This window comes from Puma concolor, chromosome B1 (genome assembly GCF_028749965.1).
Source record: "Puma concolor isolate L17-30 chromosome B1, mPumCon1.1.hap2, whole genome shotgun sequence".
Taxonomy (NCBI): Eukaryota; Metazoa; Chordata; class Mammalia; order Carnivora; family Felidae; genus Puma; species Puma concolor.
In genome coordinates, this window is record NC_141670.1 from 46,964,334 (window position 1) to 46,991,534 (window position 27,201).

A 27,201-nucleotide genomic window follows, 5' to 3' on the forward strand; every position below is an offset into this window, starting at 1 on the left:
ATTTTGATAAGTTGAACAGATTTTCAAGAGTCAACCACGAATTGCCCGTTTTGAGGATGGCACAATTTTCCATCACCACATTCAGCATCTAATCACAAAGTGGACTCGTAGCTAAGAGCACTTGGAAGAGAAGACCAGCTTTTAAGGGCACATTACCATTTACAAGCACCACGCACACATCCAGTAATTCCGAGTGAATAAAGGGCTACTCAAAGATCTTAAGGGACTGCTTAAAGCTAGTTGGTTGCCATGTGGCATTATTTTATTGGGGTGCTATATATACTTTCTACTACATCTGAATCCTTAATTGAGAAAGGGAGAAGGCCAGCTTAAAACTATTCTCTCTGGTTTCTTCTTAAATATAGTTATTTCTGCACTAATAGAAATGGCAAACCAAACCCTGCGTGGGTAGTTGAAGGGATCCCAGTTCCTCTTGTTTAAGAACTTTGTTTTGAATACTGTCCCTTCTACCTGGTCATGGGCCACTGTTTGCAGAGAAAGCTGCTATATCTCCAGGTCTGTAAGTAAATTGGTACACCCCTCCCAACATTCAGGCAGAACATGAACTGGAGGACTAGCAGAGAAGAAGGCAAACTGAGAGACTAGGTGTGAGTGAACTCTTGGGCGGGCTTGTGGGACAAACTATTCCCATGTCCTTTTTGAGACTGATGACCATAAACATACATTTGTTTCTGGAACGGGTAAATTTCTCTCCAATGTTGTTTCAAAAAAAGAGAAAGAACAGCAAGAACAACAACAAAAAGGACAGATTTTTTATCATTCTATTGAGGGCTTATTTATAGTTTGTAGTTTCCCTTGAAAAACAATGGACCAGTGTCCTGTGGGACAGACTAGAATCTTGTGATCCTATCACCCCCAAATTAAGCTTTATTCGATACCAGGGGTTGACCAATGTTTCTGTAAAGACCAGATGGTAAATCTTTTTGACTTTAGGGGCCACACATGGTCCCTAAAGCAGCTACCCAACTTTGCTATGGTGGTATGAAAGCAGCCACAGAAGATACATATGAATGAGCATGGCTGTGTTACAATAAAACTTTTTCGAGAGACCCTAAAGTGTGAATGTCCTGCAGTTTTCACATATCACACAATATTCCTCTTCTTTTGATTTAAAAAATTTTTTTTTCCTGACCATTTCAAAATCCTGAAACCATTGTAGCTCCTGGGCTATAGGCAAGCAGGTGGTGGGCCAAATTTGGCCGTTAGGCCATAGTGCTGATCCCTGTCCTATGTTTTACACCATAAGCTAGATTTCCAGTAGCTCTTTGAGAGAAGATTGGACTGAAGTTTTTGTTTTGTGCTGCATTTGAAAATAAGCATCCAGAGTGCCAAAGTCATTGAAACCACAAGTCACACATCCTGCCTCAAGCACTTTGAGAGCTTTGTGCTCAGTAAATGTTCAGGGACCTTTGACATTTTAAGACCTGACAGGAAGACCCGGCTATAAAAATGCAATAGTGAAATTTTGGGAGAGGCATGCAGAATGTGTTTTGGAGGTTGGGATAAATCTTTGTCCTAACACAATATTAAAAATTTCCATGAATCTGTGGTGGGGGTGGGAGTGGGAAGGTGTTCTATCTGCCTAGAGGACGAGGGGCAGAGCTGGAGAAGGACTCCTGCCGGCCATTTGGTTCTCACATGTCCTGATTTGTAGGGTAGGCACCCGGGGCTACAGGAAGCCGAGTGGTCAAAAGTGGCAGAAATACAACTTTCACTTGGCACAGGTCTCTGAACATATTATAACAAGTGAAATGTGCTCTCCAAAGCGTGGCTCAGATTTATTCTCTATGCAAGCACATTCATCCTAACACACACAAATCTCAAATTCCACTAAATTTTAGTAGGTACATGCAGGATGGTACCAGTCTTATTAAAAGTGATTCAGTTAGCTTTGTGATAAACAGACCTCCTATTAAGTTGCATTTCCCGGTCTACACCAGGAACAGTTAGTATATAAAAGACCCTAAAGTCCCAATGCAGTAGGCTGTTACTCAAAGATAGGCGGGTTATTTTAACTATTTACATATGTGCAAACGCACTGGTTTTTTGTTTGTTTGTTTGTTTGTTTGTTTTGTTTTGAAAGTTGGTATACCATGCATCTATTGGGTTTTTTCCATACTGCCCTTTTGCAATTATTCGGATCCCAGTCTGTGTGACCCATTTGTCTTCATAATGGTGGTACATTTGGACACCAGTAGGTAAATTCACACACAATTCAGGGAATAATATTAATACCAGAGAACAGAGTTCATAGCAACAGTTGGTATTAAGTAATTTTGTGAGTGTCTTTGAAACCAGAATATTTAGCAAAAGTAGTAAAGTGGTAGCCCTGAATTTAGGTGGATGCCTCAAAATAAAACAATGTTTTTACTTTCTCTTTGAAAACTGTTTACAGAAGTGAACGTTTATTCTGCTGGTCTCAGATGTTTCCAATTGTTACTTTTTTATGCTCTGAACTTAGGGTGACCTTTTGTGGTAGCCTTTTTGAATTCTGATAGACTGAGGTAATTTTGAAAAAAAATTAAAAAAAAATAATTGTGGTGTCCTGAAGATGCTGCCTACTATGCAGGTGAGATTATTCTCTAAATTTTAGGAATTTACTTTAGAATCTTTCTATGTCTTCAGGTCAGTTCATTTGTCCTAAGCCTTGTAGATTCAATGACTTTATCTTTTCTGTCGTAACTCCCACCGAAAAGAGCAGAGAGAAACTATAAAAAACTCATGCTGAGACAGCCGGATAAGTTTATCCATGTAAGTTCATTGAGTAGTAATGGCTTATGAAATTCAATTTTGTTTTGTTGAGCCTATATGCCTACTATTTACCTGAGTTCCCGGTTGGGGGGGGGGGGCAATTAGTTTATTACCATGATTAATTTCATCTTTCTAAGCCTTTGCTGTTCCCATCCCTTATCCCCAATTAGAATCCCATGCTTTATGTGGAAGCCAGGAGAGAATTGGGAGCATGAATCTATCTTAGCAGTTTCACTAGCTAGACACAGGCCGACCCATAGTGATTGATGTATACAGTCAAAAACTGAATTTTTACACAGAATCCCAGTTTTCAAAACACATCTTCAAACTCATGACCATGTTAAACTAATAATGGAAATTAGGTTAAATTTGAGGATTTCTGGAAATAGTGACTCGTGCCTTCTGTTTTCTTCTTTTGGGGAAGAATTAAGGGCCCCTGCTAAAATTCTGCCCTCCAATGTCTTTATACAGTATTATACCTTGGGCTAGTTTTTTGAAAAGGAAAAGTGGCTAGGCATCCATTTGGTATGAATTTAGAGATACCACCTTTTCTTTAGTACTTGAAAGCAGCATTCAAATGTAAATGTCTTTGGGAATAGTAACCTCTAAATCTTCAATCAGTTAGCAAAAAGATAACAGTAATAGAGGGAGGTGAGAGTCTGAGGCTCAATCTTAGCCCTGGGGAAACGCACTGAAGGGCAAACTGTACTGATGCTGGAGTTGGCCTGGTTCGGTGTTCTATCTGTGTGTGGCCCTTTCATTCTGAACTGCAGACGACAAACTTTCAGTTTCTCAGAATCCTGCTACCATGGGGCCGATCTACCTATCTGCAAGCTGTAAGCTCTTCTTGTGAATGGATTTCCTACTGAAATATAGTTGGGGACCACATTAGAGCTGCTGCCGCTTAATGTCTTTAGCACAGAAGACATCTCATACCAGGTGCATGCCGTGAATGCATTCAGAATTTAGGATTTCACCCAACACCTTTTTAAGCAGAAGGGGGCAAATGCACCTGTAACAAGAGAACACCAAATAGGTTTATATTCTACAAACTTGCCATTTACATCTAAGTCAACTGAAGGTTTTTAGCTTTTAAAAAGCCTATTTTAAAAGTATTGGGGTGCCTGGATGGCTCAGTCGGTTAAATGCCAACTCTTGGTTTCGGCTCAGGTCATGATCTCATGGTTCATGGGTTCGGGCCCCACGTTGGGTTCTCTGCTGATGGTACAGAGCCTGCTTGGGATTCTCTCTCTCTCCCTTTCTCTCCACCCCTGCAACTCCCCCCTGCCCCACACTCACTTGCTCACTCTTTCTCAAAAGAAATAAATAAACTTAAAAAAAAAAACAAAAAAACCTTTAAAAATAAATCTTTTTTCCAAGTGGGCTTGTAGTACAAAAAGTGAAAACTAAGTTAAGCTGCCTATAATAAATTGGGAGCCATCATTACAGGAACAGCGTAGAATCCTACTGCTAGTGCCAAGGAGGGAATTGAAACACAGTCCTAATGAAAAAATATTAATAACCATGCTATCATCCTAATTGTCTCATTTAATGAAAGCCTCTTATGTGACCAAAACCAACCCTCCATATGGTTCTTTCAATGCAAATAGCAAAGCCATTCACACTGAACGGCAGTAATTGGGCACCACACAAGCATTTGTCTCATCTATCGAGCTCTCATCCCCAAACTTCAGCCTCAGTGGGTATTCAACAAACAGCAAAGCAGCTTTCAGGATAAAGCAAGTGGGTGTTTCCTTTTCCAAGAATAAGTAAAAGATGGACGCCATGATGAAACCTCTGTCTATTGCCCCCTGTGCCTTCAAAAAAAAAAAGGGAAATTGTCATGGGAAACCCACGAGGACAGGATACAGGCAATTAAAACTGACACACCAATATGCTGAGTTCCACTCTGTCTTGCCCTCAGACTGGTGCATCAATTCTTTTAGGGCCATTAATCTGACGATGAAATTCTGAAATTCCTCTTGGGGTTTCCTTCTGCCAGTTCTGTTACCTGGTTCTTGAAGGCGGAACGGCAAGGATCTTTCTTTCCTTCTTTGCCAAACATTTAAAGACCTGGAGCTCTCGGGGCCACCAGTGAGCTGCCCAACGAGATTCAGGCCAGTTGCAGACCCTGGTTTTGATTCTCCAGTTTCATTCCTGACAGGATGAAATTGTCTATGACAGTGTGTCATGTTTGGCAGTGAAAGGCCATGAAAACTACCAAATCAAATTTCTAGTTTTCTTTACATTGGGATATATCAAGGAAAAATGGGTCTCATTTAAACTGATTTTCCGCACTCGATAACCCTGAGCCATTTTAAGCATCCTGAGGGTGAAGGAGAATGACCACCATTTGTTTCGAGAGGAAAGACCACTGCGCTAATGCCGGATGAGGGAAGAGTGAAATATTTACACTTCTCTCTTTATGGTAATACTCAATATGTGTTTCAATGACGCCTCACAAATCATTGAAAAGAAACTGTTAATCCCTAAAGGATACTCTAATGAATTGGGTTAAAATTCTTTGTAGAATTTAATTTTCTCAAATGATGAAAACATCATCTTCAGGCATACTGATGCTGCCAAACTTTTTCAGTGCTGTTTGAGACCGCTCTTATGAACTGGATTATTGAGGCTATAAAGGGGCCTTGGCATGGTCATCTTTTCTGAAAACTCTATTAGCAGAAAGGAGGAGAGCCTATTCCTTCAGGGCACCAGCACAAACTCGCCACTTGCCTAAGAAGGAATGCAGTGCCCTTATCACCAACCCCTGGGGCTACAGGGAGCATGGCTTTGGTTCTCTGGGAGGGACCTGAGAAGTTTCTTTTCCATATTGCCTTTAGGATGAACACCTGCCACTTATAAACCATATACAGCTTGTTCATGGCTACACTGGTCCCAGGTTGTCTGCTTCAGCTTCATATTAGTGGGCATCTTCATGAGTCATTGACCTCCGTGGAATGAAGCCCAAACATCCACCACTTTGCTGTGTTCGGTCCTTCTGGCTTCACTGTAAGGGCTCTTCACATTTCAGACCCTGCAGAAGTCTCCTGGGCCAGAATCAGAAAAATCTGATTTGGCTCACCATCTCTTGCCTCCAAGGACCTGTGTAATGCTATCCCCCTATATATTCACTTTCCTTGGAAGAGTCCTACAGGTGATTTTTTGGAAATGACAGCCTCACATCCATTTATTTTCATTATTTTTAAATTTTTTTTGAGAGAGCAAGCATGTGTACAAGGGAGGGGCAGAGGGACACAGAGAATCTCAGGCTCCATGCTCAGCGCAGAACCCGATGCTGGGCTCGATCTCATGACCATGAGACCATAACCTGAGTGGGTCTCAAGAGGTGGGTACTTAACCGACTGAGCCACCCAGGCGCCCCTCACATCCATTTTTATTACTCGAAGGTCAAGATGTGTTTGCTAGCCTCTAGCCTGCAGAACTAAGAAAGCTGAGTTTGGTTTCATCAAGGTAAATCCCAAACCACAGGAATGAGAACATCTAGTCTCAGTGGTCACTGCGTGGCCATCCTCAGTGGCCTGCCTGTGAAGCAGGCATCCCGTATGGATTTTATTATCTTCTCCCCTCACCCCAAGTGACAGCTGGCACTGTGACTGTTCTACTTGTAGTGAATTCTCAACAATTATTCCAAGATAGATTAGGAAGCTGCTTTGCGACCTTCGTCTGTCCTTTTTCACTGCCCTCTGGCCATTTCACTGTTCCTGTGCATCCAATTAAACGGGTGGACAGAGGAATAAAAGGAGATGACCTCAATATGAGAAGATTCTGTTTCTCATTAGATGTCCTGGTGGAAAAACTAGTTATATAGCACTGCTTATCAGCCATGAGGTTTGAGGAATTTCATTTGCTCACAATTGCTACACCGTCACCCATGAACGTTAACATTCCAGATGAACTATTCTAACCTCTGCATGAGAAATATGTTTTAGTTGACCCTTGAAAAATGTGGGGAGTTAGTCGCCCCCCCCACAGTCGAAAATCCAGTATAACTTTTGACTCCCCTAAAACTCAACTACCAATAGCCTACTGTAGACGAGAAGCCTTACTGATAACATATAAACAGTGAGTTAACACATACTTTGAATGTTAACGTTCATTAGACTATTCTTATAATGAAGTCAGCTAGAGAAAAGAAAACGTTATTAAGAAAATCCTAAGGAAGAGAAAATACATTCATAGCACTAGACTGTATTTACTGAAAAAAATCCTATATAAGCAGGCCTGCACAGTTCAAGGGTTCAACTGTGTTGTTCAAGATTCAGCTGTGTACTACTATGAAAAACCGTTAATAAGGTGTAATTATGTGCTTCTCTCCATCTTGGCACCCTTTCTTCCATCTCGCCTGCCTCCCCTCCGCTCACACTCTCATGTCTCCTGCACTTTATCCAGCATCTGTTCCCATAGCAACATGGTCAAGCTGGCTATGTTTTCACAAGAGTTTCTGGAATATGAAAATCATGAGGCCTTAAAGACGAATGATCTAATGGTAGAATTTCAGCTACTGCGGCAGAGCTGAGGGAAAAGACAGGAATCCTCCCTCACATCAGCCGTGCAAACTGTCTTCCTTTGAGACCCATTCTTATTCCTGTCAAGTCTGTTCATTAGGAAGGAAGTTTTTGAGGTCAAGTATAGTTAGTATCCGATGAAGAAGTGCATGTCCTTCATTCAAGGAAGGATTACTGAGTTTCCCCTAAGTAGACAGTATGGTTGTGGTGGGTTTAACTGTAACTTATAAAAAAAAAAAAAAAGTGTCGTTACAGGGGTATCTGGGTGGCTCAGTCGGTTGAGCATCTGATTTCGGTTCAGGTCATGATGTCATGGTTCGTGGGTTTGAGCCCCACGTGGAGCCTGCTTCGGATTCTCTGTCTCCCTCTCCCTCTCTCTCTGCCCCTCCCCCACTCGTGCATGCTCTTGCTCACTGTCTAATATTTTTAAAAATTTTTAAAAAGCATTGTGACAATACAAAGTGCAACCGAAGTTTAGACACAGGAGGATACTTCTGGCTGAAGCAGCTAGTTTCCGATACTAATCTGTTCGGCATCTGTTCAGCGATTCTGCCCACCGTCTACTTCCTTTCCTGTGACCAATTCTCCATTTTGCCGTGCTACCCACCTAGCCATCCCAGGGGGCCAAGAGCCCTGAAGCACAGGGTTACTGCAGCTGAACGTAGAGAACAAATGTGCCACCTCAGCTTTGAAATGCAGCGAGTATGGACCCTGAGTAATCGTCAAAGTTTGCTCACAGAATCTGTAATTGCAACTTTTATCTCTGACATTCTTTGCTCGGTGGTGTGGCTTATTTAGCGTGATCCGTATGCCAGGCAAGTCGCAAGGCCACCTGTGTTGCTGCCTCATAGCACACACTACTGACATTTCTCCCATTCTCGGCGATTGCTAAGCCTTTCACTTTATATTCCCAGTCTTCCCCCCCACCCCCCATTCAGATCAAAGTAGAAACTTGTTTGGCAAAAAGGCAGATTATCATCAGTGACATTTGCATTTTAGCAAAAGGAGGGTACAAGAGCATTTTCACTGGCAATAAAATAAAAGCGAATGTCTCCCTCCCCTCCCTTTGAAAACTTTTCTTTCATGATTTGAGGGCGACTGCTTTGCTAGCTTTTCGATACTTCTGGAAGCTGAAAGGAGGGGGAGAGTCAGGTAAAGAGTGCTGTCACAAGATCAAGGACGGTGAATTCTCTAACAGAAAGTCTGTGCACTACGGGACAGCTCTCAGTAATACTGGCACATATTGACAATGTCAGATTTTTGTGTTTTAACACACATTAATGATCAGTTCTATGCTATATTGTTTGCAACCCTAAGAGAGGCCAGTGACTTGGGATTATGCAGCAGGAAGTTGTGACAAATGACATCTGAAAATCCCGTTCCTCTCTGTCACGTAGATTTCTTCCCATGTAGGAGAAGCTATATTTTTTAGTATAATAATGAAAACCTAAAAGGAACTTGACAATTTCTGCAAAGTGAGAATGAGCTAATAACATGGTACAAGGTGATTTTCAGTAGTCTTTTCTTTATTCTGCTTCTGTGAATATGTTGGTGGCCTTTCTGCTGGAACCAACCAGTCTGCAGAAAAAGATTCTATGCTGTGTCTGCCCCCTCTCGCTCCCCTCAAACTTGGTTGCTGAGCTGACTGAGCTGAGAAGCCTCATCTCCAGGTGTCGCTCTGACTGAAGCGACAGGATCCTATAGAAGTTTTACTAAGTGAGAGCAGATTTACTTAAATAAGAGGTGAGCAAACTCCGTTAGGTTGCCTGTTTTTATAAATGAAGTTTGTTAAACAAATCGGCATAGCTGTGTTGCACGTATTTTCTCTGATTCTCACTGCAGAAGCAGAGCCAAACGGTGCTGAGTAATTACAACAGACCCTATATGGCCTAAACTATTTGCTCTCTGGTTCTTTAACAGAATAAAATTTTGCTGATTCTCAATTTAAACCATTCTCATTCCATAGTTAGACCAATTTTTGGAAGGTTAAGCTTGAGAGTAAAGAGGTAGGCAGGACATGCCATTCACTGAAGTTGAATATATTCACCAAAGAAGATGTAAAGATAGTAAATTATATCGACCCATGCCATCCTAATTTGCTATTAGTGAAAACTGCAAAAAGTGACACTGATTGAAAACCAACCTTTTCTGGTCACCGTGTTAGAAACTTTCCATAAAGTAGGCTATTTGTATTCCTTATGTCAAGGAAATTTATTATTTTTTAATGTTTATTTATTTTTGAGAGAGAGAGCAAGACAGAGTGTGAGTGGGGGAGGGTCAGAGAGAGGCAGACACAGAATCTGGAGCAGGCTCCGGGCTCCGAGCAGTCAGCACAGAGCCCGACGCGGGACTCAAACTCACAGACCGTGAGATCATGACCTGAGCTGAAGTTGGACGCCCAACTGACTGAGCCACCCAGGTACCCCTATGTCAAGGAAATTTAGGCTTTCCTGGAGAAGGGCTCTTAGGGCATACCCAAAGCAAGGAAACAGGCACACCCGGTGTTCACACCCGGTGATCCTGGACACTAGAGGGGCAGTGCCCCTGTGCGGCCACTTCCTGCTCATTAGAGCCCAGACACAAAAGGTTGTTTACCTCAGTCTCCCATTTTGAAATGCATTTTCCCTACTGTGGAAGGGCCCAGACTGATGACTTTGGGGCACTCCCTGTACCTCTCGTAGGTATCCTATAAGTGGAGAATAACATGAAACGGAACATGTGCATATTCAGCAAACGAATGACAGCATCATAGATATTTTGTGGCAGTTATTTTCATGTGAATGGTGAATTAAAAGTCATCAATTCTCGGGGTGCCTGGGTGGATCAGTCGGTTAAGCATCCGACTCTTGATTTCAGCTCAGCTAGTGATCTCATGGTTCATGAGTTCGAGCCCTGCATCGGGCTCTGTGCTGACAGCGCGGAGCCTGCTTGGGATTCTCTGTCTCCCTCTCTCTCTGCCTCTCCCCTCTTCGTGCTCGCTCTCCTTTTCTCCATATAAAAAATACAAACTTTAAAATTATATATATCAAAATTAAGAAAGTAAAAATCATCAACTCTTATGTTCAGAATGGATTAGGGAATTGATATAGTTCAAACTGTATGATCTGCATTTGCAGAAAAAGAAACAGGGCTGCTAAGCGGTGTGCTTTGGCAGATTGGTACAGGTTATAGAACCAGGGATACCCTGCGGGTCCAAGGCCCATGTCCCCCCTTTTTTTCTTTGTGAACCAAATTCTGTTCTCTGGGCTGGTTTTTCATTCTTGTCCCTGTGTTGATCAGAAAGTGAGCTTGACATAGTCATGGTGTGCATGGGTTATAAGTGCGACATCTCCTCCTTTGTCAAAATTGCTGGGAAGTATTCAACCTAATTTTTTTCTTCCCTGTACACTCATACGTTTCTGTATTCTTTCATTTTCAATATACGCCTTTCAAGAATGTATCTATTCTTTCCGGGCTTGCCTGTCTCTGCAAATTCCGTTTTCTTTTAGCAGCAATGCCTCCTCTCTTGATTTTCCTCTCTCAGCCTGACTGCTTTCTAGTTGGGTCCTCCCTTCTTGGATTCTGGATCCCTTTTAAACTGGGGAGTGGCACTCTATCATTTCTTGGCAGACACCTACCTCCCTTTCAGAGAAGAAAGTCAGGTAGGATGGCTGTGAAAATAAAGAACAAACCATGGAAATGACAGAGCAAGCCAAACAGTAAGAAAGGAAGGCTTTGTCTCAAAAGAAAAAAAAAAAAAAAAAAAAGTACCAGAGAAAAAGAGAAAGAAGATGGTTCTGGCAAAACTTGGTCTGTTTTCTATTCATTCTGGGGCTGGAGGGGGAGGGGCGGTGGGGGGAGAGAGGAGTGATTGGGGAGAGAGAGAGGTATTGCCCTCTCCCTGTTGGTTATCTTTCAAGCCGAGCCAAAGCTGCCCGCCCATCAGTGCTCGTAGGAATGGCATCACTCTTGCTCCTTCTCTTCACAACTAATAAAGCCCTACTCTCTACTGCTCTGCTGTCACCCACAAGGTTAGCACAGAGTCGAGGGTCTGGTGAAGCAGCAGGCCACATTCACGTGCCTGGGCAACCTGCTTGTTTTAAGTCCTCTGCCTTCCGATCTGGGAGCTGTCATCCTCAAACGTTTAATACTGAGGCACCCGCTTTTCAGGCTGGCATGTCCCTGTTAAGGGTTACGTACGTAATGCTTAAGGTGACCTGATGATGGCAGGTGTGAGAAGCTTTCTTTGTTTCTAGACCACTGGTTCAAGACTGTGCTGGGATCTCCCACAAGCACCAAGAAGACAGAGTCTGTACCCCATGTGGGTGGCCCAGTTAGCCAACCTAAAGACGGGACCGGGACCAAAGTTAAGACTTTTCTATTGTGTCCCTCAAGGCAGAGTGGGTGGAAGGAAATGCCACACAGTGTCCTGTTCTTGTTCTTTCCCCACATACGAAGACAGGCCTCACGTGAAATACGACCAGAGGAATCTACAAAGATATCAGGGCCTGGAAACCGCATGGATACACCCAACCCACTTTGTTTTTCAAAACTCTCAGTGACATCCTCTTTCAGAAGTTGCCCCCGATTACCTGTTGATGCTGTTTTTCTGTGCTAACATCTGCCAGTCCTTGCCTTTGGCATTAGGGGTATCGAATGTAGCACAAATCCGCTGTCTGATGGAGTAGGGAATTTTGAAGGCTTTGGGGCCAGTCTGTGCAGGGAAAGTGCTGTCCTCTTGTGCAAAGAAAGTGATGGTTTCTCTTTCGCTCTACAAACAAAGAAAGCATGGTCAGGTCTGAATGGAAGCATGACTGATCGACACCGTTATTTTTTTATGAAAATCTATTAACACCATGCACAAAACGCTTGCCTATAGTGATGGGCTCTATAAAATACACTGACACGTTCCCCTTTCTTCTAAAACTGTAAATAACTTCTCTAGTAGCCTGGTGAATCAGGTACTGGAGATTTACAATGTGGCTTCCAATCAGGGGACTCATAATCATCAGCCTTCTACATCCAAAGAGATGTCAGGTGACAGCAGAATTAAACCTTTTTTCTTTTCTTTTTTTCCTTTGTCTCTCAGAGATATATCTAGAATCAGTAGGAAGAAGCCCCCAAGTGACAGATTTTAGTTCAATGTAAGGAATGACTCTTTGACAGAGCTGACCTAAGATGAACGGGCTAACCAAAGGAGCTAGCTGGGCAGGTACCTGTCACAAAAGCTACAAAGGGGAACTGATTGTATATTGATCATCTCAAAGTTTGTGTTGACCCGTCTGAGTTGAGAAGTGTGTGATTCCATAGTAAATATTTTGGTCTTGTTTCAGAATGACATTGCTTTGGTAATACGTGGTCAGTGATGAGGTCTAGACTAGCCTGAGGACTGGTGCCGGCTGGAAAGCTTCTGCCTGCTGTCTGCCCAACCCGCTTCTGATTTAGAGCTCTCTGATGAGGATTGGTTATTTCCATACATACCAGCAATCGTATCTAACATGAGACCATGCAGACATCCAGCAGATTGCAATAGCTGCTGATAAATTTATATGAACCAACAGAATTTTAAAACCTGAAAAGTATCTAACTGAATCACGCCTGTGATTATGATGTGTTACAAGACACAAGGGATTCTACAGATGTACTTAAGGTCTCTAATCAGTTGACTACATCCTGAGCAAGAGGTATTTTTTTCTGGGTGGGCCTGACCTAATCAGGTGGCCCTTAGAAGAGAGAAGAAGCAGCTCTTATCTGGAGGCATCTCTCCTGCTGGCCTGGAGGAAAGCAAATAGTCAGGCTGTGAAATGCCTATAGAGTGGGACATGGGGCGAGGACCTGAGGGCACCCCCTAGAAGCTGAGAGTGACCCCAGTCCAATAGCCGGCAAGAAAGTGTGTACCTCATTCCTGACAGCTTCCTGGAGGAGACATTTGGGTTGGCCTTGAAGGATGAGTAGTCATTGATTGAAAAGAAATTGAGTGGGTAACTAGTTATTTTAGGCAAAATGAGTGATTCTTTTCTGATATGTTGGACGGTTATAAAATGAACCAACTCAGGCTTCTTACTGAACAAAAGAGGTTATGAGGAACATCATTTTGAATCATGGTTTGTAAAATTTCTTTTAGCCTTTAAAAATGTAAATCAAGTAAAAATAGTTTCCTTAAATTTCCTGACTGAAGGCAGGCTGATGTCCTTAAAAAAGATGGTAGAAACTAAAGAGGAAAAAAAAAAGGGATTCTATGCAAGATAACATGGTAGCTGTCACTGGGAAAGGGCACCAAACAGTGTTAACATGTGAAAATGTGGCTTGCCAATGAAAACTGAAAACACTGTATGTGTCCATGACAAAGGACTGCAATAGAATGGGCTTTGGGGAGCTTTTATGGCCTCATTGAGTTGATCAAGCTGACCAAGCTCTGACGTTACTGTTGGCAGGGGAAAGGCCACCCTGATACATAGTCTTCAGGACAGAGGTGGTTATGACTGCAAAGTGAAAAAATGTTACGAAGACTGACTCTTCAGGATTTTTTCTCTTTCCTACACTTTAATAGGTGGGCCCCCCTTTCTCTCGTAAACTTTCCAAATTTCAATATTTGCCATGCACAAGGATGACACTTTATGTAACATTTACGGTGCGTTCTAAAAGACATCTGGGCCACGTAATAAGAATCCTGTAGATACATCACATTTTCTGATTGTTTAAATTAAATATGCAAAGGAACAGCAGATTTCCATGCTCTGCACATCTGAGATAAGCGGCTGCTACTTGGCTAGCTGGGGAGTTGTAAATCAACGAGAAATTCCAAGTATTATGTCTATTTTGTAACAGAAAAATCATCCCCCAACCTTCCACCACTTTTGGAAGAAAGATAAGAGAATTGCTTGAAGGGAAAATTGTAAGTTCCCATATAAGTTCTTTCTCTCCCCAAAATGGTATTCTTCAATATTATTACATCAATAAGGAAGGATGTAGTAAATTACTTAGCGATTCCTTCCTTCTCTTCACGTTTAGTAAAATTATTTTGCTCCAGTCCCCAATTTTTAGATCGGTGATACTGTTGCTTTTACAGACTAATCAGTTGGTGATCATTGTTAGGTAATTCAGTGAGGTTACATTTAAAGAAAATCAACCTGCTTCTACAGATTGACCCAATAATGGGCACTCTAAAGAACAGAAAAAAAAATACATTATCTTGATCACTGAAATAATTTTTAAGTCTGAGAATGGCATGAATGATTATATTCATGTGGAAAGCCATTTACATGAGAGGCATGGAAGAATATGATGGATATGAGGCTGAACACTAAGAACCACAGGCCTTCAAAGAGGATAATCATTGCGCTGATTTAGATATTTAAAATAAATATTTTACAGATAATGATACACGTATATATGTATCTCTTTTACCTCTCCTGTTAAATTACCTCCATTGTTAAACCCATGAAACAGACACTAGGACATCCATTAAAGTTAGGAAGGAGCTGAGGGCCCTGTGCTTAAATATGCAGGGATTTGTTTTGGGGGATGAAGGGCAGATGATTAAAAAAAAAAATTCAGGTATCTATTGAAAGCTTCAAAATATTTACTTCCTTATTATTGTTAATATTGCTATTTTTAATCAACAAAACCCTAGTTACTAGTTTCTTAAAAGCACCTAATCACTAGCTTATTAAAAGCACCTTTGGCCTAGAGGTTATAAAATATGCACTTTAACACCTGATCTATTATTCCCACCTCCCCGATCGACAGAGGGTCATGTCTAGAATGTATCTTGTCTCCACCATAGGTAATCCCGATTTTGTAGCGCTTTATGTATCTTCTTTTTTTCTGGGACCATCTGTCACAAAAATCCAAGACCTTTTTTTTTTAATTTTTTTTTTAACGTTTTTATTTATTTTTGAGACAGAGAGAGAGCATGAACGGGGGAGGGTCAGAGAGAGAGAGACACAGAATCCGAAACAGGCTCCAGGCTCTGAGCTGTCAGCACAGAGCCCGACGCGGGGCTCGAACTCACGGACCGCGAGATCATGACCTGAGCCGAAGTCGGCCGCCCAACCGACTGAGCCACCCAGGCGCCCCAGAAATCCAAGACATTTTTAAGGAGAAGGGGATGCTTTGTATTCAACTGGATCTTTTACCAGACGTATGCTTCTGCCAAGAGTGAAACAATTCTAGGGTTGGAAGGATCATGAGTGATCGTTTGCTCGAGACCCTTCTTTGCAGGAGGACTGCCATGTGAGAAATCTATTCTGTTCTTGAAGACTTATCAAATGATCACTTATTCCAGCCCATGCCATCCTTCTACAGTCTTGAGGAAAGAACTTCCCAATTTTCACCTACTTGCATACTTAAAGATAAAATTTTAACGGTGTCATTTTTGTCACTAGTGCCTAAGGCCACTAAAACAAAGGCTTACGTTATGGACAAGGCCCACATTCAGGACTGCTAAATTAGACTTCCTTGACTGAGATCCTGAAGTAGTCTAGTATGGAAATCCAGACTTTGACCTTGAAGGCCGGTATCTCCGTTGGGAACTCTGTCTCCCCATTATTCATTTTATCATCTTGGACAAGAAGGTTGACCTCTCTGAGAATGTTACATCATGTCAAATTGTGATAGTATGGTATTTAATCCACACAGAGTTAGGGTGGTTATATGTGAAAGCACATGAAATGGTACCTGACATACAGCAGCTTTCAAAAGTTCTTAATTTTCTTCTTTTTTTTTTTTTTAACTTTTTTTTAACGTTTATTTATTTTTGGGACAGAGAGAGACAGAGCATGAACTGGGGAGGGGCAGAGAGAGACGGAGACACAGAATCAGAAGCAGGCTCCAGGCTCTGAGCCATCAGCCCAGAGCCTGACGCGGGGCTCGAACTCACGGACCGTGAGACCGTGACCTGAGCTGAAGTCGGCCGCTTAACCGACTGAGCCACCCAGGCGCCCCTCAAAAGTTCTTAATTTTCTTCTGACACAGAAAATAACAGATTTGCCTAAGAACTATGGTTTATTACAAAGAGATGGGGATGTGCTGGGCCAAATGCAAGCAGTAACACTTGAAGTGATTAGTAATGTGATCCTTCCAGGACGAAAAGGGTAATAAAGCTTCTAAAAGGCATATACAGAACGGATGGTGGTAGCCCAACGGTGACTAAGTATTTTTCTGAGGCTGGCCTCTTATTATCAAGAGATACTGCGATGTCGTCTTTTTCAAGGCATTGCAAAGTGATTGTAAGCTTGCGAAGCATTAGACAAGGAGATGGAGAGTAAAGGGCATGATTGTGTTTATTAGCTCACTTTCCTTCCATGCACTTTGCACTCCAAAAATTTGTTTAAGCAAGGAGCAGAGGTACCATGATGTATGGAGCCTATCACATTCCTTTTACATAAAGATTTCCTGTAATAGCAGAAGTTGGTCTGCAATATTGTGAGCGCCTTAAAGAATAAAAGCCCCTTAAACGTGGAATTGTTTCATTGACCTGTGAATAGACGTTTAGGGCAATTTGCATCAGAGGCATCTTCATGTCCTGTCTTTTCACACTTGCTTCTGAATACGAGAAGGAAAATCTGCTTGGGCTTTCCTTTTGTGTTTATGTTAAAACTTTCCTAAAATTTTTCATTTTACTTTGAAATGTATTATGTTCAAGATGCCAGGACTGTTCAAGAAAGAGACTCTAAAAATATCCTACCCTACCTTTCTGGATCTACCTTTCCCATCAAAACTGCTTTAGCACATAATGCTAATTGGCAATAATGAATGCAAATACTGTACAAACATGTCAGTTAAGACAGCTATCAATTTTGAGGTGCAATCCTTTGGAAAGCCATCCACTCTTCAGAAAACCTATTTGGGGAATTAGCAAGACTCATCTTGCGTAAACAATGAATTAAAATGAGAATGGAGAGAAGTGATGATTTTGTAAGGCTACGAAATTGAGTTGTACATATATAAAACTTATTACGCCATTTGCCAAGCCCGAATGAATAAATATATATTATGTATATATTTATACATATCTGTGTCTGTACACACACACACATATGTACATATTCTACTGCTGAACAATAGAATGTGCTCATCTCCACTAGCCAGGGATTAAGAGTTGCTCAGAAAAGCATTCCATGTCTCCCTTCATTCTGCCTCTCAGCTACTCTCTCCCTCTCCCCTCAAACAACCATTCAGGAGGGAATGCCGGTGTCTACTCTAGAAGCCCAAGTCTACAGCCACGAAGCCATTCAGTGATTTAGGTAAATCAGAGCCATGGCAGACATCAGGTGTCTTTGTGCAAAAACTCCCAAGTGAATGCCCCCCTGACTCCCATTCTAACTCTGCCCTTCAATAGTGACACGACCTTGGACAATACCCTTTCCCTCTCTGCAGTTCCATTGCCTTACTTTGTAGAAAGAAACTTCTATCGACTCTGTCCTATGTTATAGCATCGATGAATCTAGATTTAATGGAAATGGGGCTCTGCAGAACCCTGAACCTGGAGGATGTGAGAAACTGTAAGGCAGTAGGGAACCAATCCCCTGAAGATGACTTCTGGAAGACTAGTGAGAACCAGCAGAAAAACCACCCAGTGGTGACCTTGTGCTTCTTCATGGTATGTATCTGCCATAACGTACCATCAGCCAATGATGACTCTCCGGTCCAAGCCTGCAGTGGATGATTAGATTGTTTGTGGTTTTGTGTATAAAAAGCCCTGTACCAGTTCTTTCCCCAAAAGTGTCTCCACAGAGCTGAAGCTCTGACGCGTTGAGTTGTTTCGCCCATCGGGGAGCTCAGCTCACTCCTGAGCCTGAGAAAAAGTTTATTTGCCCTGGTCGGTAATGAGGATTAAGAGCGAGTGCATTTGGAAGCTCTTTTACAACCTATGTAGCACGATTGAAACAGGCACATTACTCTTACTGTCCTTGAGAAATGGAGTCAAGTGGTCGTGCAGACGGAGGACTCACCTCTAGGATTGATGTTTGCACTTGGAGGATCTGTTCATGGCCTTTGAGCTGCCGGATGCAGATTTTGCAGGACAGCTGGGTGGTGGTGGGTGTGTAGCGCTCCAGGGAGAAGGCACAGTGCAGGGGCTGTTGGTTACTGCACCACACGCGGGAGAACGGTACCTCCTGCGGGGAAAGGGGGGGAAGAAGAGGCGTGTGGCGTGCAGAGCCCGGCCGAGATGGCTGGCGAATAGGAGAGACTTAAGAGCGATAATTATGAGGATGATGACAGTGATTGCAGCAGAGATAATTGCCTAAGCGACTTTGGTGGAATTGTTGTAGAAATAATGTTCCAGCATATGCCAAGCAGCACAAAAAGTAATTAATGTCAATTCCAATTGATAACATTTGAATTCCAAAACCACAGCGCAAGCACTCAGATTTCATTTGGTGACACACACAATGAGAATACTATAAAAAATTAATCCTCATGTTTTTCCACTAAAAAAAAAGAAAAAAAAAAGAAAACATTCTTTAGAAGACTCCAGTGGTCCGTCCTTCTCCCTAAGCCTGGAGTAGGATGATAGCTTTTCACTTTAATGAAAATTATACTAAAGAACAGACCTATCAGAACTTACCCCAACACCACAAACTCATACAACTGTATAAACAGGCCACAATACTGCTAATGTAACCAGCAAAAGAATTTCACCCAATGCCAATCACATACACACAGACACACATCCCAGAGAGAGACACAAACACACTAGGCTGCCCACAGCAGTCTTGTTTGCCAACTCCTCATTCACACAATTCAACTGCCAACAATTATGTGTATAGTGCCCGCTAATGACCAGACACTGTAGAAGATAAACAATAAAAAACGAGGTTCATTCTCTACTGTCATGGGACCTACAGATAATTAAGTGTGGCAAAAGCAATTTTTACTAAATGAGGGGGAACATAATAAAATCTACATACACCACCCTTTCCCCCCGACCCCTTACTTGCCAGTGCTGCTCAGGCACGTGGCTTTACAATAATGCGAAGCAGAGGTCAGTCGTTGATATTCTTTCATCTAAAAGGTCTCTCCTTCCTACTCAAATCAAGCTCAGATTCTTGGCAATGAGCACAGGGGCCCAGCCTCTGATAACGTTCATCTCCATCTTTTTCTTTTTCTCATCTCATGAATGTGCTTTTTACCTGCTGCTATTAATATAATTTCTTCCAATATTGACACTGACGGGTGGCAAAAGATGTCTCAAGTTTGGACGTTTGATACTCTTTAGTGTGACTGGTGATGAAGCCATCACGGATCATAAGACCAGGGGCCATGATTAAAATTCAATTTGATTGAAAAAAAAAAATTTAAAAAAATTCAATTTGCTCACTTTGAGGAACTGGGAGTCACCTCGTTTTTTGTGAGCTCTGATGTGCACACTGGTTCCTAATTTTCTCTGCTGGAAGTCTCACGGATCTGGATTTGGGATGCTTCCTGGGGGAACCAGCAAGGAGGGGCAGGCTTTGATTTTTGCCCACTCGAAGGGCAGAGCGCTCGCTTGGGGCAGTCTGAAGAAAAGAAAGTCACGCACTAACCCCTACCACACATCCCGGCAAGAAGCATAAGGGCTTTGTGGCTTTGTTTCCTTTGTTCTTCATCCTGAGCCAAGGGAGAGGCAGTGGGGTTTTGTCTCAAGAAGCAGAGACAAGGACTGAGAGAAGGTCCAGTTGGGGAGGCCCCCCGGCAATCTTTGGAGGAAGTCATTTTCCCAACAACATGCGAAAGTGACTTTTCACCTGCACCAAATCCCACACCAGATAAAAGAAATAATGATACGTGTTTACAAGTTCTACCATTTCTTCTTGTTCAACCCAACTCTTTTCGTGCTTCTCCTCCTAAGGCTTCTTCCATTTTGTAAACTGTGGGCAACCCTTACTTCGTATCTCAGCCTCCCACACTTCTGTGTCTGCTTCCTGAACTCTTCAAGGTCCTGTGTGCTCACAGATGCCCACTGCCACCTCTCTGTGGAGAACTCGCAAGAGCTACATGTCTGGAATTTATCTCATTATTATCCATCACCGACATTATACTCTTTGTCACTACAAATCATTTTATCTGGCCTTTACTATCTTCAAAACTGACTATCACCGTTCACTGTCGTTGTCCTTCTCCAATTTTCCTATCCCCATTAAGGATCCTCATCTCTCCTCATTAGAGCTAACTGTAGTGACCCACTCCCCAGTCTCCTGCCTTCAGTCTCTACCATACTGAGCTAATGAGGGGGTTAGGGCTTGACCGTAGAGGGAAACAGGAAGCAGCGGATTGGCGTTCTTCAGGAAATAGCATTGCAGTATCTTTTTTACCTCTAATCACGAGTGGGGGACACTAGCATTACCAGCATTCTTGCTTTCATTACAAGAATCCTTTGCATGGGGGCCCTGTATGGCCCCCTGATGCCCGCCATATTAAACAGTCTCAAGGGCGTCCATTATCTACGGTCCCATTTCATTTCAATAGCCCTCAAATGGACTCTGCTTCAAACCAGTACACTTTTTATAGAGTTACTTTGCACCGTCCCCTTTCATGAAAGTAACTATAACACGGGGCTCTGTGGTTAATAGGTGCTTTTGCCTAATTAAGAACACTAAGAAGGTTTTTGGTTTTTTAAACTGAAATTTGAGTAGTTACAGCATAGTAAAAGTTGTTGGGCTTCAGGGCCAGACAGAGCTGAATTCAAGGTCCTGCTCTTAAACTGCCTCCCCCCCACCCCTGCATTTTCTGCAGTGGATTTGAACACTTGATAATGCTTACCTTCCTAAACAACAACAACGGCACTGACCATTTATTACTGAAAAGTGTCCTCTCTGGTATCATTTGCTACATTTCTTATATTTTCTCCAGTAAACATTGCAAGAAAGGTAATAGAAAAATGCCCACTTGTAGAGATCATCTTTCCTCGCAGAGAGACATGAGACTCAGCACACACACAAAATCCTCTCTTTTCTCTTTACGTTCCACTGCACTCAGTGAAAACATTTTAAAAACCTGATTGTAAGACTGTATCAAAAATAATATATATATATTTAATTGTTGGCTCGAGTAGCCACTGCCGGTAGTGCTCGACAGAACATTTCAAAGTAATGGAAGTAGAAGTACTGAAATTAGTGTGTTTTCAGGGCAATCATCTTTGCTTTTATTTATTTATTAAAAAAAAAAAAAACTATCAAGATGCTCACTGAGCTAAGAGGAATGCTGTCACAAGTAATATGGGAGGACCAAGTGTAGCAAAGTTATGGGTGTTTAAAGAATTCCGGAAATGTTTTCATTTTGATTCCCATTATAATTAGGTTCCTAGCAGATGGAGAGAATGTAAATCACATCCTAGCAGGAGACAGACACTGGGTTGCCCAAGACACAAAGCATGCTGAAGAGACAGCTGCTTTTATCCTAGGGAGGTGAAAGCCTGACTTTGTGTTTTGTAGGATTAAAAAAAATAATATTGTATACTGTTTATTGCAGCTTCTGTACCCTACAGTCAGCAAGAAATAGCGGAATGTGTGATTAAGTAGCACCTAGGTCCTGCTAACCGATTGAGAGCAGAGTTATTGACCTCCTAGACGAGGTCTGCTAAATCTGTGGAGGGGACGATAGCATCTCTCTCACTGGGGTCAAGTCTTAAAAACCTGAGAAGAAGAGAAGGGATACTGGTATTTTTGCAGGGGGAAGACTAGAATCTTTCCTTTGGATCAAAGTCAATGGGTGCTGCTGTAACCAGCTCTCCTAAGAACTCATGTAGCCTTCCTGGAGCCATCACAGCTGGCCTCATGGGCAATAAGGGTTGTAGTACAGTATTTCATTAAATGTAATCCTCCGGAATCTAACCCAACAAGATTTCAAAGCTAGTCGGTCTGCCTATACACAGGGTCTCCTCACACAGCTCTGGATCCAACCTCAATTCACACTGTTCTAAAACATTTCTCATGCAGTTGATTGATGTCCGACAGGGCAAATATTCTAGGCAGTGCGTATCTCCCAGGCCTGAAAATTCTTGGTAAACTCTACCTTTCTGAGAAGAAGAAAGTAAGGTTTCTTATGAGAGTAGGCGTTGGGTACCAATTGGAATATGTTGCTTCTCAGATTCCTGGCTTGAAGTTAGAGAAAGGGGGAGAGGAAGCCCAGTGGTCTTCCGCGTGCTGAGTTGGAAGACGGCAGAAGATGACAGGGAGATTTACCAGGTGAAGGAGAGACCTATAAGTGATGTCAGGAAGAGTGAGATTTTCTGCCTCTGTAATAGCTCTTGGTTAGTTCCCATCCACTAAGCCCTAATGAAAAGCCATTCTCTATCATCCACGCCAAGTTTGTCAGTACACATCATGTTCTACACGAGGTTCAAGCAGGATGAACACACACCCTCCCCAAAGTGCTGACATCTGATGCCTGGAGCAAACACAGCATGGCCGTTAAGACCAGCACAATATGTATTCACATAAGCAAGGGGATTTCAGTGATGATGGCAGGGGCAAGAAAACTGGAGGCTGAGGTGGTGAGGGGGGAGAAAAAAAAGGAATGGAGCAGAAAGCCATTTGTGGGTAAGTAAAATGGAGTGGAAATGAAAACTCAGTGGCAAACCTCTTGGTGCAGAGAAAATTAAATTATTTCTCAGCCTTCCAAGACTCTTGCAAATTCTGGTCAATTACAGAAGGCAAATATTTATCCGAGTTCCCAACGTCCGGGCAATCCAACCCATCCTGGCAGTAAAGCGTGTTGGGTTTCCTTGTGAGCCAATGTCCTTTGGCTTTGGCTGGCCCTGTTGTATCCTCTGAGGTCCACAGGCTCTTAGCACCCCCATGCCTTTCCTGCCCTGGGCTTCCCGTGGCATCCCTGGTGTTGGAATTATTGTTTAAGTGCTCGTGCAAGATGATGGTTCTTTCATCTGATTTTTTATCTCTAAACATTAAACTTGATAGTTACTTTGGACTGAGCCACTTGCATTAGATCCAGTGGAATGCTGCCTTTAAGCCTACAAAGATTAGTACAGAGGAGTTTACAGGACTATCAGGATTTGTAACAGTGCCCTAAAGTTCAATCTGGACTGGAAACTTTGAATGCTGCTTTCCCAGATACAGAAACACCTAGGTCTCAGAACATCATAAACAATACATTTATTCACAGAAAACCTATTGCCATAGGGAACGTGCCCAAAAAAAGTTGTTTGGAGCCACGAGAGATGCTCTAATTGCCCTGAATGTCCTGAAAGAGTACACAGAGGGGCAATCCCCCAGGTAATGAGAAGCCTGTAAAGTAAACAGGAAAATACAACCTTGTCCAATTTCAAAACGGTGAATTTTCGAAGGTGAGAGCATTGGTGGTTCAACTCTTTTCTAACGCTCGTGGCTCAGCCAAGGTTTTTCTCTCCGTGACTGGCCTCATTCCCATTCTGACAAGCTGGTTTACCTGGTGCAAGCTTCTCCTTTCTTTCTTTCTTTCTTTTTTTTTTTTTTTTAATGAATGCTGCATGGATGGAAAGGTTAAAACCCTCCAGGGCTCTGCAGGCTATGTTGACGGACACAACAAAGATGTGTGAAAGCCTCCTGTGATTCCAGATCAATATGAGCCCACCAGAAGCTTTTCCAAAGTTAAGGACATGTCCTGTCACCTGAAGCACAGATGACTTTGGCTTAAGAAACTCTTGTGGACCAGCCAGCTGCTGCTGCTGCTGATGGTACCCATCACTAGGAATTTCTAGAGAAATCGGTGGCAGGGTCCCACATGGATAAGAGATCTTTCTATGCTAAGCAATTACTCAAATTCCCTAAAAGTCATCTGAGAAGACTCTAAGCCATTTTGCAACATTTAAAAATTCTCTGATACGGAGATATGTGAACAATAATATAGAAATATCTTTATATGTTTGTAAAGGGATTCTAAGAGGCATTCTTCCTTAGCCTCTCAGTTCATAATTTCTTCTTCCCACCTTGCCCAACATACATGACCGCAAGCACTTCATATATTCAGGACAAAATCTCTTGTTCCTACCTGGCCAGCCCGGGCTCCCTACATCTCAAAACTGTCACCCTTAAAAGCATCGACCTCCAGATCGTTTACTGCTGACCAGGATGAAAACAATGTCTCGTAATGAACTGGTTTTCATAAACCAACCTCCCTTAAGTGGGAGAAAATTTCCATTACGTGGCATCACGTACCTCCCCCCCCCCCGTTAGAAACCCGTGAACTTATGACAATATGATTAATTCCCTGTGTGTAGTCCAAACTGCTGCATTTCTGTGACAGTTTTGAGGTTAAACCCATACTTTTAAAGGAGGAGGTTAGTTAGGAGTGCCCTCGCCAGGGTTTGTGACATGCTTGTGGGTTAAAGCAGAGCCATTTCTGTTAGCAGCCCATCTGGCCAGTACCTGGCATGCAGTGAAGGGTTTAATCCTCCAGAGGAACGGGGGGATGTCAAGGACAGAGATCTGAAGACTAAAGGTATTCCCTTTGAAATGCAGCAACTTTGGTTCTTCCAGAAGCTGTCCACCTTGATGCCTTTCATCTGAAACCACTTCCTATAGGGCAGGGAAGAGAAAAGAGGCACAACAGTGAAGTATCCAATTTCTGCCACGTTTCTTTCCATAGGTAGGCATGCTCACTCCCAGGTGTCTCCCAGAAATAGACAGCATGAAAGACACACACTTCTTGTATATCCCTCTAGCCTTGCAAGGTCAGGACTAAGGATGAAAAGCTGCTAAGAAGGCTCTGGGCAGGAAGAAATGGTTGCTTTCCATTTTTTGCATTGCTTAGGCTTCTAAACATGCCATGCCTTTCTTTAAAACTCAAAGACCTCCCCTACCGCCAGCAAACAGTTATACTGTGGGGTTTCTAGGGCTGTGTGAATTTCATTTGCCAGGACCATAATCAAGGGATGGGTTCACATTTCACGCCGACAGTAGGAGCAGTGCCCCCTCCGCCCTGTCATGTGTTGGTCACGAACACAGGCATCATGTAACGCTTATTCTTCAGTTCAGAACAAATGTTACAGGGTGTGTGTGTCATTTGTATTTATAATAATGTTAATAAAAGTTGGGCCAAAAGGCCAAGAGAAAGTAAGTTGTTGACCAAGTTTGGTTTAGGTCAGAAAAAAGAAACCTGGTTCCTGAAGATAAACACTCCTATTATCTTTTGCTGAGAAATCTTTATAATTACATTTAACACAAACGCAATTCACCTCCATTCCATTGAGCAAACCATTTAATTCATCCTGAATCTGTGGTGCTTAGAATCATACTAGAGAGATGACAAGCCAAATAAAATAACAGACATCAATTCTGTAAAAGGTTAAACTCCCAACTGGGGTGAGGCTGTTAGTGTTCCTGGAGATAAGAGAGATCTCCCTAAATCTATTTCTTAAAATCACCATTAATTGACTTATAATTCCCTTGCAGCGTTACCATAAATAAGAAAACTGAGATCCTTTAATTCTGTCCTATAATCTTCCCAGATTCTAAAAAGAGATTGTGAGAAGTCAGGCAAATAGGCTTATAAATACAATAAAACTTACATTTCAATTATCAGTGAGTAAAAGCAGCTACAGAGGTTATCTTGTCCGACTCTTGCCTATGTACAGAATAACAGTAATAAAAACCTTTCTTACTAAGATGCAGCTGTCCAGCTTTTATCCATCACATATCTGCAACTCTTAATTGGTTGCTAGTATCTTTTTCTCAGGACTAAACGATTCAATTGCAAGGTCATTGTCTCCAGTTCTTCATTTTAGTGAGAGGGGTGTTTCTTGGGGGCTCTTAAGCCAGCGCTGAACTGTCCGTGATGTTGGCAGTGTTCCGTGTGTGTGCTGCTCAATGTGGTGGCCACTGGCCACGTGGCTATTAAGCACTTGAAATACGGCTACCGTGAGTAGAGACCTGAATTTGTCCTTTACATCAAGTTAAATTTAAGTATCCACACGTGGTTAGTTGTTACTGTGCTGAACAGCGCAGTGCTGGGTAATTCCTCACATTGTGGGTCTAGGAGTTGGGCGGGACAACATGGTGGCCGGCATCTGTTGGGGGTCATAAAAAGTGGATGGAACATGGTAGGGTGGGGAGGAGAGGGAATCCATTCCCAATGCTGACTTGAGGCCTTTTACAGATGCTGGTCACCGGTTCCTTGTTGAGATTTAATGAGTGTCCACTGGAGAGCTATGCTTGATGGGGGCTCTAAGTTTATAGAAATAAAACTGTGTCTGCCACCAGGCAGCTCACAGTCTAGTGACAGAATAGCAGCCGTCGGATTATGATATAGTATCTGACTCTTACAAATACAGGGATGCCTTGGAGGTTAAGGGAAGGCAGAGGGTATAGCCTTGTCAAAAGGGAGGACAGGCCAGGAAAGGAACTGGGAAATCAACAGAAGAAGTGATATTCAAGCTGAGCCTGGAAGTAAATACAGAGCAAGCTATAGAAAAAGGAAGGGGGTGTGCACTCCGGGCAGTGAGCAGGATAGGCCCAAAAGGACGGAGATGAGACAGAGATGGGATAGATTAGGGTAGACAGCGAGTGGCTGAAGATGATGCAAATGTAGGGCAGTGACCAAATCATGAATTCTCGCTTGCTGTGCTAAGGGCTTTGTAGTTTATTGTAGATCATTGATATTCAGATTTTAAGGAGCATAAGAATCTTCTGAGACTACATACACTGTGAGGAGTATGAGTCTTATAAACTGAATGTGGAGGCACACGATTCCAATCAATTCTCCATGTGATCTTGGGCAAGTTACTTATTTTCTTTAGGTGTCTACTCCTTAGCTGGGCTTATTCATGGCCAAGCAAAATAGTTAGCATGTGACTGTATGTTAACCTCTTTTCTGCAAATTCTAGCGTGAGGTTAGAAACAATCACAAATAAGAAGTGTGCTTATTAAAACCACATTAAAGCCACAGAGTAACAACAGTGTGGACTCCCCAAAGTATATTTGACTAGGATCTCTAATACCCC

At 42.5% G+C, this 27,201-nt stretch overlaps 1 protein-coding gene across 12 annotated transcripts in view; it reads right to left on the minus strand.

The window, feature by feature from the left end:
* The window catches only part of UNC5D (unc-5 netrin receptor D), a 568,239-nt gene that overhangs the window by 21,957 nt on the left and 519,081 nt on the right, over nucleotides 1-27,201 (minus strand). For 11 of the 12 annotated variants that reach the window (XM_086703728.1, XM_086703727.1, XM_086703726.1 and 8 more), the window contains 3 exons: nucleotides 24,629-24,778; nucleotides 18,236-18,400; nucleotides 11,873-12,051 (listed from right to left, as the gene is read on the minus strand). In XM_086703728.1, coding sequence (XP_086559854.1) covers nucleotides 11,873-12,051; nucleotides 18,236-18,400; nucleotides 24,629-24,778 — 494 coding nt within the window. Of the gene's footprint in view, nucleotides 1-4,302; nucleotides 4,590-11,872; nucleotides 12,052-18,235; nucleotides 18,401-24,628; nucleotides 24,779-27,201 lie in introns of those variants that run through there. The other variant, XM_086703730.1, reaches the window with a different exon arrangement.